At 42.7% G+C, this 11458-nt stretch overlaps 2 protein-coding genes across 5 annotated transcripts; one reads left to right on the top strand and one right to left on the bottom strand.

Moving 5' to 3' along the window:
* Window positions 1-33: 33 nt before the first annotated feature.
* On the bottom strand, window positions 34-2615 carry SPCS1 (signal peptidase complex subunit 1). Its single transcript, XM_074602586.1, has 4 exons — window positions 2328-2615; window positions 1589-1648; window positions 1170-1256; window positions 34-227 (listed from the first exon to the last, which is right to left on the bottom strand). The coding sequence occupies exons 1-4, from the start codon at window positions 2613-2615 to the stop codon at window positions 105-107; spliced, it is 558 nt and encodes a 185-aa protein (XP_074458687.1). The 3' UTR covers window positions 34-104.
* On the top strand, window positions 2564-11139 carry GLT8D1 (glycosyltransferase 8 domain containing 1). 4 transcript variants are annotated; one of them, XM_074602582.1, is made up of 10 exons: window positions 2564-2846; window positions 4563-4622; window positions 4734-4832; window positions 6142-6358; window positions 7032-7149; window positions 7670-7754; window positions 7990-8102; window positions 8681-8847; window positions 9474-9586; window positions 10251-11139. In XM_074602582.1, the coding sequence occupies exons 2-10, from the start codon at window positions 4607-4609 to the stop codon at window positions 10439-10441; spliced, it is 1119 nt and encodes a 372-aa protein (XP_074458683.1). In that variant the 5' UTR covers window positions 2564-2846; window positions 4563-4606; the 3' UTR covers window positions 10442-11139. The 4 variants fall into 4 exon arrangements, with proteins under 4 accessions (XP_074458683.1, XP_074458686.1, XP_074458682.1 ...); XM_074602585.1 differs by having other exon boundaries at window positions 2569-2679; XM_074602581.1 differs by having other exon boundaries at window positions 2841-3051.
* The last annotated feature ends 319 nt before the right edge of the window (window positions 11140-11458 follow it).

The raw sequence follows: 11458 nt of genomic DNA, 5'->3' as shown, positions 1-11458 counted from the left end.
ACAGTAGTAAGAAAAAAACCAAACACTAAGCCATGAGATTATCTCCCCAGTGGAAATGCATTTAAAAAAAATTAATGAAGTAACAGCATGAAGAACCACGTTTTTTAGCTTTTAGCATGTCTCTTTGGCTTTCTGTCTGCTTGCTTCTTTTCTTCTGTTCCCGACTCCTGGACAGGTAGCCACTTCAGAGGATTGCGGCGATACATAGGCCACGGAGGCAGCGTTAGCTTAGGGAAAAGGAATGAAGTCAGAATGTGTAAATCAAGATGCTATAGGTAAGTGTTTTGTACAGCTTGTTAGGAAAATCTCATTCCTTAACTATTATACCAATTAGTCTTTAAGAAAGTTCATACAAATTCATACTATAGAGATATAGACAGACATTGTATACGATGAGCCCCAGCTCATTGCAAGGAGGATGCTGACAGCACCCACCCTGGAGTAAAAAAGGATACCCCTAGATTACCGAGATAACACCAGCGTCCCAGCCACTCTATACCTCTGTGAAAACCTCCCGTTATCTGGCATCGGAGATAAGCGGCTGTAGTGAGACCAACTCCAGGGATGTTTAGAGCAAATAAGAACCAGATGGATTATGATGCCATAGAATTACAGTTGCTTTTCAAACCAGTAGAGTGTGTGTGTGTGTTAAGTAGTGATCAATCAAATCACGCTGTATCTGAACACTTGAAAGGTATAAGAACCATGTGTAAAACCACATTCAGTGCACGCCAATTGGAACGGGACACCTTGTGTGTAGGAATATGAATTACTCTTGTAATTCACTACTTTGTGTCCTAGCCCCTCTCCTCAGTCGGCAGGGGCCAGCTGCGAAGTTCTCATGACAAGCTGTTACTCCACAGAAAGCCTTACTGTCCATTATGTTTTCAGTGCTATCAGCTTGACTTAAAAGTAACGCCTAATTGGAATGAAAAACTAATTCAAAAGCAGTATTAAATTGCAGTGTTCTCTAAAATCTTACTAGCATTTGGGAAAAAGCACTTACTGGCTTGTAAAGCACTTTCTACAGATCAAAAAAAGTACAGATATGTAATAACAGTCTGAATTACATAGCAAACATTTGTCTGTGCTGACAGCCCCTTAATTTAACAATTATTTCAGGTTAAATAGTGCATGTATTTTCTGGTTTGGGGAAAAAAAATTCTTACCAAACATGATAAAGCAAATCCAGCCATAACTATGTAGACAGTCCATCCAAACTGTTCAGTGATGTATCCATAGATGAAACCAATTACCTGCAAAAAAACATATATATTAAAAAGATCAAACTTTAAAGAAACAGAAACATTTCTTATGCCATGATTAAGGTGGGGGGTAAAAGGGATAAAGTTAAGTAGAAAAATACAGGTTTTTCAAAAGCACAGTTCATACATCTTTCCAACCTTGTTTTCAAAATTGTAGGCCAATAATGAAATGAAAGACTGAAAGAAGAAATCAGCCCTTCTGATTTTGTCTAAAGCTTTTAATGACCCAGATACGCCAAACTGTCAGAAAACCCAAACTTGTTTGTAAGATCAGAAAAGAAAATAGTCCTGTACGTTATCACCCATAGTTCTAGTATACTTACTGCAGAGACAAGAATGATTCCTTGAAAAATCTGTTCTGCTAATTTTTGGCCCTTGTAGTCCTGTGGAGAGAGATATTTTTTTGTTAATTACCCAAAACACAAACCTACCAATTAAACACTTTCAGGTTAGAGCCTAGTCAGCCTGACCACAGGTTCTCAGCTTTTTTGTTCAACTTTCACACCAGACAGGGATTTTTTTTTTTTTACAGCATCTGGATTTAAAGTGTAAAAGAATTAAGCTCTTAATTCACTTAACACTTCCCCTACAATCTTGACCACATCATCTAAAAATAAAAGCCAGCACTGTCTGTTCAGGAGAAGTAATGCAAGTTCAAAATATCATTGTAGCCAGTTTTGTATCACTATGTAAAAACCACAAGGCCACAAAAGAGAGTATATATATATACGTGGTATGTATGTCACCTGCGTTTGCGTGACTTTAGAAAACGTGGCTCTTGATGAAAACACTGTGCTTTCTAGCACAGCCATATAGCACAGAGAGAGCAGCAGAGACGGGGCTGGGTTGCAGGGCTGTGCGTTACCTTCACCGTACAGCACGCTAAACCTCGACTTTTCAGACCAAAACACGGAAATGATACGGAGCCCCCCAGCAGTTCCTCACGCCCAGGTGCCGACACCGCACGGAGGAAGGGGAACGACGCCGCCGACACCACCCGCCGGCAGCGGCAAGGGGACGCGGGCCCGGGCGCGGCCAGGCCTCCGGCGATGGCTGCCCTACCATCTGCGTGGGGATGGAGCGGAAGATGTTCAGCATGGCGGCAGCGGCGGAGAGCGGCGCCTCACACTCCCCGTTCTGCTGCTGCTCCTCCTCGAGGTTAGAGCCCTGTGGCTGCTGCCGGTTGTCTCCCTCGCCCTGCGTAGCCTCCGGTGCGTACCGCTGCTGAGCGCGACGCCCACGGCGGTGAAACGGTACCGGAAGGCGCCTGCTGAGGTGGCCGGAAGCACTCCCCTTTCGCTCCGCCCTGTCCTCCGTTATCCTGAGGTGGCAGCTGCCCGGCTCCGCCATCGGCTCCGCGCTGCCACTACCCCGGGGCTGGACCCGTGCCGCCGCCTCCCCTGCGTCCTCCTCGGTACCTCCGGCGCGGTGCGGGACGCTGTTTCCCCGGCAACAGCGGCATCGTGCCTCAGGACCCCTTACTGAGGGGTCTTCAGCCGGCAGGTGCAAGGCATCGGCGGGTATCGCCTGCCCGGAATCGACTCTGACTTGGCAGCCTGCGGGCGGCCCTTCCCGCCCAAGGTTCGAGCTTTGCTGACGAAGCCGTCGGCAGCTGCAGCTGCCCCGCTATTGCAGTAGGGCGAGTGCGGCGCGGCCTTCGCGTCCCCGTCTATCAGGCATCGCGGCGGACACCTGCGGCCCGTCGGGCTGCTGCTGGGGGGGCGGTGGCGGCCGCGCCGGCGGCGCGCGCTGCCGAGGTGGCAGTTGGCGGCGGCGCGAGCGGACGGTGAGGGGAATGGTGGGGGGGTGGTGGTGTCTCGGTGGAGGAGAGCTGGGCCCGACCCGCCGCCCTCCGAGCGGGGCTCCTGGGGCGCGGAGGAGGAGCTGTGTGGGAGCCCTCGCCGAGGCGGTGGCCCGAGGGAGAGCGGTTTGCTGTGCAGCCCGAGGAGGAGGCGGTGAAACGGGGGAGGGGGGGGAGCAGTCGTGTGCCCAGCTTCGTGTGTGAAAACGTCCGCGCCGGAGCCACTGAGATTGCGGCAGTGCAGCCATGCGCAGGGGTTTGAGTATTTTAGCGTGGGTTTGTGTCTGAGCTGACGATAATTTCTGCAGAAGTCAGTCTGTAAGTGGCTCTAGCACAGGCTGCTGTGGTGTCAGTGAAAGGCAGGAGCTGTCTGTGTGTCGCTGCCGCAGGGACCGAGGAGCATCGCAACATGCTCCATGTTCGAGAGAGGCGTTGGGTTGTACTGCAAACCAAGGCGACGTGTCCTGACCGACCCCAGTGTTGCTGCAGACACGGCACACGGCATTTGCTTCTTGTGCGCGGTAGATGCATCCTCCCCATGGGAGAAGTGCAACAGCGGAAAGAAGATGGTTATGTCTGACACACATAATAGTGAAAACACAGTTTGTGGTACCTTAATTTGGAAATTTCGCTAGAGTTTTAATATAGAAGAGTCTGTGTTTCTTGAGTCTTGCCTCTTGTTATGGTGTGAGTGCTTTCTGCATGTTACTTGAGAGCTGCTTCGCATTCCAGGATGCGTAGTTCTTGTTCTCATTTCACAATCACTGGTACCGTTAAATAATGAATTATGTGTGCCTGAATTGCATACCAGAATTGCATCGTTGGTTTGAGTGTGTGTTCTTATCCCCTTCTATAACGTGTTGGTAATAGTTTCTTTTACACTTTTGAGATCTTTTCTTGTGTGGTGACGCTTCAGCTGATATTCTGTTATATTTTATGTAGAGAATTTCATGGTTTTGAAAGTGTATAATGCTGTATGTTAAAATCTTATAAACACTGTGTCCTGCCAAAATCTTGCAGTTAGCTAAGTATGGAAAGAAATGTATAACTGTTTGCCTTATTGCTGGGATGCTTCCAGTTTAGATAGTTAAATAAATTGGTTTAACGGTAAAAAAAAAAACAAAAAAACAAACAAAACACCAAAAAACAAAACAAAACCCATACACGGTCTTCCAGATTCTTTCCAGATCACTTTTGACTGGCAGGAGGAGTTTGGGTTTGTGTTTGGTTTTTTTTTTCTCTGTCAGTGAACTAAGTGGCAAGATCTCTATGTCTTCTGTTTAATCTCTGGGTTCTTTAGGCATGTCATTGTAGCTACGTACTTGCTGAGATACCATACCCAGTTATTAAAATGTGACATATGGTTGTATCTTTTTAAGAGAAGGAAACATTCACCACAATCAGAAGCTGTTTTGACACTCCTGGTGATAGTATGCTATGCCTTGTGTAGACATGCACTGGAAGTAGGAAGTGACTGACATTTTTTTCTCTTGCAGGCTTGCATGAAGCTTATGCTAATAAATAAAATAACAAAAGAAAAATGACATTAAGGAAAGGTATGTGTGTATGTGTGTGTCTAATTTTTAAAAAATATCTTTTGTACTTTTCTGAGCTTCCCAGCCTTTCTCTGGTTATACTGATAAACTTCTTTTCTGTTAAATTTTCAGTGAACATTTCCATCCTTATAGTGGCTGTTGTCATATTTTTGGTAGTTCTTCATCATAACTTCCTAGGCCTCAGCGACTTCTTGAAACGGGAATTGTCAGGTACGTTGCATTTTATTTTTTATTTTAGATTGGTGGGAAAGCACATGCTCTGGCCAGACAGAAACCACCATGATAATGATCTATCATTTGCATAACAAGATACAGTTTTTGTACTCTTTTATGAGTACATCTTTTGCTGTTCTCATACCCAAGAAACTTCAGCTTGATGGGCTTGTCTGTTCTTGCTGTCCTGTGACTTTTCTTTGTCAGGAAGCCAGGTGAGAATAGCAGGAAGTGTTCCTTCTGGCTTTAAAAGTCATTAAGATACAATTCAGTTTGTTTAGCAAAGCCTTTTCATTTTTGGGAGTCTGCTTTTAAGAACTTCACATGGTCCCACAGAGCTTCTCCAGGTCCCTATTAACTGCCAAGTCCCAGTTTGTTGCTCCTGGGTAGCAGTTGTACAGGTACTTCCTACCAGCAGTTGAATAGAAGCCTGACAGGCCTTAACTGGGAATCAGCTGAAGTTAAAGCTGTTGAGCTCTGTTGTCAGAAAAAGGCATGCAGAAGCCCAGCTTTGTGAACAGAAGAATATTGCCCATAAACTGCCAAGTCCCTGTTTGCTATGTTCCTCAAATTACCTAAAATTATCTAATATGTAATAGTCTAGATCATCTGAAAGGTACCAGTGTTATAAAAAGTGCGGGTGGTGGGGAATTTGCCAGATTTTACAGGTGATGTGATCTAATCATAAATTTCAATGCTGATCACCCATTTTCCTGGACACTATGAGTATAAATTTGTGTTGTTTTAGCTTAAATAATGTAGTGTGATCTGTGATGCATGGAATAAACATGGGCTGTACTTAATGCCTTGAACTTTGGTGGGAAAATATTCACAACAGTGACTTTAATTTAGAATTTCTTTTTTCTTCATTGGTTCCTACCTAAGAGGAAAAGAAAGTAGAAGAAAAAGAGGGAAGGGTGATGTGGAGGAGACTAGAAGATGGTTAGGGTAAATGGGAGGGGAAATTCAGTGGGATTATAGACATGGCAGAAGAGACCAAAGGTAAGTGCGGCCTACTGCAGTTTAAGCCTCATTTTAGTACCATGTTGTGCTGCGTGTGAATATGTACAGTTAAACGTATGTAGTTTATAAGTGTAATATTTTCCTATTCATTAACATCTCGGATTCTCAAGAGCAGGTGCTGTATTTTCAGTGTTTGATACTGACATGCTGTAATCCACACCTCAACTGAGACATCCAAGTGGTTGCATAGTAGAAACAATTGAAGGTGGTGGGAATTTTAGCATGGTAATAATGTCCGTTTCATTTACATAAAACAAGTATGTGTTGCCATTTTACTCCACAGATTCAAATCCATTAGGACTTCAGCCTGTTGATTTCATACCTGCAGTTCCCCAGAGGCTGGCAGATGAAAGGAATGATAAGGAGATTTCTGTGGTCATTGCAGCATCAGATGAGAGGCTTGGAGGTGCAATTGCAGCAATGAACAGTATTTATCGTAACACCAAATCCAATGTGGTTTTCCATATTGTTACTTTGAATGATACTGTGGATCACTTGAGGTAATGATCTTTTCGTTAGATTCCCACAATACTGTAAAACTTAAGCATCCCTTAGAAAAGGAAGAGCTGACTTCCCCTGGAACTGCACTCCTCAAAATTGTTTGCGGTTCTCTCTGCCGCTGCTTATTGCAGCTTTGTGACAAGGCTGCTGTGGGGAGTCCTGCAGTTGTTTCTTCAGGTAATGTCTCAGGGGTGGAAAAGATCCATCTTTTCCAGTGGGGTTATATCCAAACAGTGGGGTTGGAGTTTGTTGGTAGAATGTTGTAAAAATTACTTTCTACGTTTCATGTAAGCAATTCAAATGCTGGCAATAATGTTTCTCTATTTTTGTAGATTGTTCTCTGACTCTCTTATTTTTACCCACATCCTGGGTAAAAATACTGATATTTTTTGTGAAGGACCTGTGATAACAGGACCATATATTTCTAATAAAATAAGAAGCAACCACCTACCTTTGCTGTGTCACAGCTGTGCAGTATGCTGATAGTGGCGTGCCCCTGCAGTCATGCAGGACACCACCACCATCAGCCATAGATTACATTCTAAATGTGTGTTTGTTGGGTAGGGAAGCGAGTGGCCAGATCAAGACCTGTGTCATTGTCAATTGAATCTCTTGCTTTTTGTCTCATTTTTGTCTCATTTAACAAGATCTGTGCCTTTCTCCTGTTTGCAGGCTGTGGCTCAGTAACACTGCTCTGAAAAATTTGAGATACCGAATTTTGGATTTTGACCCTCGTGTCTTAGAAGGGAAAGTACAAGTGGATCCTCAAAAGGCAGACACCTTAAAACCAGTGAGGATGATGTTGATTACCGTTTGCAATTATTAGTTAGTAACAATATATTTTGATATTGGCTTTTGAACACAACTAGAGATCAAATCTGTTAGCATAGAAGCAATCTTTTATAACTAAATTCCTAAATTTCAGTAAGAATAAATTTCCAGATAGTGAGAGGTGAATTTGAATATCTACATACGCATGTCTAGTATCATTTTTTTTCTGTTAGCTACAGTGAAACACAGCAGCTTGCATGTCAAGCATGCCAACACCTCAGAAATACTACAGATATATGTGGAGAAATAAGAAATTCTAATATAGACCAGTTTTACATTTAGTTTATCAATACACAAATTCATAGGAAACCAGGAATTGATGGAACCAGTTTACTTTAAATAACTTGTACTGCTGCCTGCTTTACTTCCTAGATATAAGTTGTCTTGGATAGAAGTGCCAGGAGTGTCAGTCAATTTCATGTTTATTTGGACAATTTTTCATTTAATTCTTCACTTCTCTTGCTTTCCTGTTTTCACAGTTAACCTTTGCAAGATTCTACTTGCCCAGTTTGGTACCTCATGCGGAGAAGGCCATCTACGTGGATGATGATATAATAGTGCAAGGTATGGGACCTTTTCTTAAGCTTTTGCCACTGGCCTTATGCTGAGGCCAGTATGCCGTCTCTTACAGTAACCAAATGCTCCTACTTCAAGGAAACATGTAAAAACTGTGTAAATACAAATGAGTTGCATTCAACTGAAATGGTTTTATCTGCTCTAGCAATGGGCTGAACAAAAAGTCACTCAGTGCTTAATCGGGATTGCTTTTAATTTTTCTGTACTTGCTTCCATTTTCCAGACGATATTCTTGAACTTTACAACACTCCATTGAAACCTGGACATGCAGCTGCATTTTCAGATGATTGTGACTCAACCACTAATAAAGTTGCTGTCCGTGGAGCCGGCAATCAGGTTAGTTTTATTCTGATGCAGCAGTAACAATACTGTAGATCCCAGGCTTTGGAAACAGGCTCTCGGTTTTATTGTTCTTGCAGGTTGACTTCCAAATGCAGAGAACCTAAAAGTGTGACTGTCCCTGCCCAAATCAATTTACTCTGCTGTTTGTGTTACAAAATGACACCTGCAGTTTCTGTTTAGGCACAGTAAAACCACTTTGAATTTTTGCTGTGCTTTCCAATGAGAGCAATTCCCAGCGTGGAACAGCAGGAGGTCTTAGAACATCAAAGGGGGAATTTCTCATTTGTGAGTGTATAAAAAGTACTTCTTCTGGGAGTGGTACCATATTAATAATATAGTATTATTAAAACCATGCAGCACTCCTTACAATATGTAGTTTATATAATCATATTTTTAAAATGTGATTTTAAGAAAAGAAATTAAGAATAAAATTTCTTGCTCTTGTGTTAAAGGAAGGGGTGTTTGCTTTAACAACTTCAAGTTATGTTTGTGTGTTGGGAGTTTTGAACATTTTTTCTTGAAATAGTAATTTGACCATATTTTAATCTAATTTCTACTCTCGTTATTTCCAGTATAATTACATTGGGTTTCTAGATTATAAAAAAGAAACTATCCGAAAGCTTGCCATGAAAGCCAACACCTGCTCTTTCAATCCAGGAGTTTTTGTTGCCAATTTGACAGAATGGAAATTACAGAACATCACTAAGCAACTGGAGAAGTGGATGGCACTTAATGTAGAGTAAGTACCCACAAGCTGGGGTGACACTGTGTCAGGGGTTGGGTTATGGTGATGGCATTCAACTGTTAAATGAAGGGCTGTGTATAGAATCATAGAATCATAGAATTGTTGAGGTTGGAAGGGACCTTTAAGATCATCGAGTCCAACCTTTAGCCTACCCTGACAAGAGCCACTTCTAAACCATGTCCCTCAGTGCCCCATCTACCCTTTTTTTAAACACCTCCAGGGATGGTGAATCCACCACCTCCCTGGGCAGCCTCTTCCAATGTTTAATAACCCTTTCAGTGAAAAAATGTTTCCTAATATCTAATCTAAACCTCCCCTGACGTAACTTGAACCCGTTTCCCCTCGTCCTATCACTTGTCACCAGGGAGAAGAGGTCAGCCCCCCTCTCTCTACAACCTCCTTTCAGGTAGTTGTAGAGGGTGATAAGGTCTCCCCTCAGCCTCCTCTTCTCCAGGCTAAACAACCCCAGCTCCCTCAGTCGTTCTTCATAAGGTTTGTCCTCCAGGCCCCTCACCAGCTATGTATCTCTGGATTCCTGTCATACAGCTGCAAGTGAAAAATCAACTAGTTTAGGGCCACAGAAGCGTCCTTTCCCTCATCCTTTTTATCTTCTCTTCCAGAGAGGAACTTTACAGTAGGAGTCTGGCTGGCAGCATCACAACACCTCCACTTCTAATTGTATTTTACAAGCAACATTCCAGTATTGATCCCATGTGGAATGTCCGGCATCTCGGTATGTATGAAACATTTGTGACACCGCTCCCCTAGTGTGTTTTTGCAGGTCTGTAGCTGGACACCTAGTTGATGATGCAGCAAATGGATCTTTTCTTCCCCTATATATACCTTCTTCTTTAAGAAACACTGCTTTGCAATACCATCTTGGGGCTTGTGGGCCTGGTCCTTTGTGTTCTTTTTTGAACTGCTAGGGGGATAGTTCTTGAATTGAGTTATGCTTGAATTACTTCTCATTTTCTTTTTCCAAATATATATTGGATCTGAAGTGATCCTAGGTGCTTCCTCCAAGATTGTTGAGAGGAACACACATTCATATCTGTTCTGCTACTGGTGAAACCCTAATGCTGGGAGAGCTTGCTTAGGTTTTGTTTCCAATGAACAATACATAGGCTGCTGAATACATCTGGGTATTAAGGGGGTTTACAGAACTTGGAAGTTAAGGCAATACATTAAAATAGACACTGAGACAGATCTGAGTGGCATTCACTTGCACCCAATTATGTTTTTCATTTTGTCCTGATTTCTGCCTCCCATATCACCTCCTTTCTTCATGAATGACAGGATGTCCTGTGTTAAAATCCTTTGTTTTGGAGTTAAGATATTGTATGTTGGTGTTTCTGCTGCCTTTATTTTAGGCACTAATGCTTCTTTTCCAATAAAAGGGTCTAGTGCTGGAAAAAGGTACTCTCCTCAGTTTGTGAAAGCTGCCAAGTTGCTTCATTGGAATGGACATTTCAAACCATGGGGAAGAACAGCTTCATACGCTGAAGTCTGGGAGAAGTGGTATGTCCCTGACCCTACAGGCAAGTTCAGCCTGATCCGCAGACATTCAGAAGCCTATGAAGCAAAGTAGAGTCAATTTTAATAACTGATGGCATTTTCTCAGGAAACTTCTGGAGCCAAGCAGAACTTGTTTTTTTTAGCCAACTTGTATTACAGAGCAGTCCCTGCCTTCTGGAGTGCAAGGTGATGCACTTATTCAGGTGCGATACTGAAATGCATAGGTCCAAAGGAGACCCACCTCACTTGTGTGACAGAAGACGCTGCCGCAGTAGCACTATAGAAAGCAAGGGAGGATCTCCACAAACTAGCACTTCTCTTAGTTCATTTGTCTGTTTTGTGGTGTTCTGCTCTTTACTACAAGTCTTCTAGAGGATGATCATTTTGTCAGCTGCAGAAAGAAACAGTTTCTAAGAACAAGATAGGACTTCAGCTGGTGCTTTCACCATGCAAATCTTGCACAGTAATGTACTGTAATTAAGAGGTGCTTGCGTTTTGTTCTGGTGGTTTTGTTGGTTGTTTTTTTTTGTTTTGTTTTCTTATCCTGTGAAAGTTTCAACAACCCTTTCTTGCATGACATGTCCTCCCAATCATTTCTGTGTCTTTCTCGCAGAATTCTGCAAAATCGAACCTTGTTTTTAAAGATGAATTTTTCAAGTATTATTTCACTATGCAAAGTGCTTTTAACTGCCAGTGAACACTAAAACATTTTTTTTGTAAAGCGGTGGAGAAAACCTTGTTGAAAAATAAAAGCTAATTTTAACATGTTGACTCAAACCTCAGGTAAATGGCATCTGGTTCTAGTCTTGATCTGATAGATGAAGTGTGTTTCCTTTGTACTTAAATACAATAACAAGCAATTGAAACTAAAGTCAATCGAGCTTATTTTTGCAAAAGCAATCTCATCCTAAATTGTGCAAAATGTTTATTTGGGGGATCAGGCTGTATGAACTACTGATTAATTTTGTTAACTGTTAAGCTCCTCATAATTCTCTCAAGCGAGCATGGCTCTGCTATAGAAGTTTTTCCCACCATGCCTTTTCCAGTCTGGCCCTTTAAACTCATAGAGATTCCTGTGCCTTTTTGCAGC

This window comes from Larus michahellis, chromosome 10, assembly GCF_964199755.1.
Source record: "Larus michahellis chromosome 10, bLarMic1.1, whole genome shotgun sequence".
Taxonomy (NCBI): domain Eukaryota; kingdom Metazoa; phylum Chordata; class Aves; order Charadriiformes; family Laridae; genus Larus; species Larus michahellis.
Note: the sequence above shows the minus strand (reverse complement) of the source record. Positions and strands in the feature narration are given on the sequence as shown.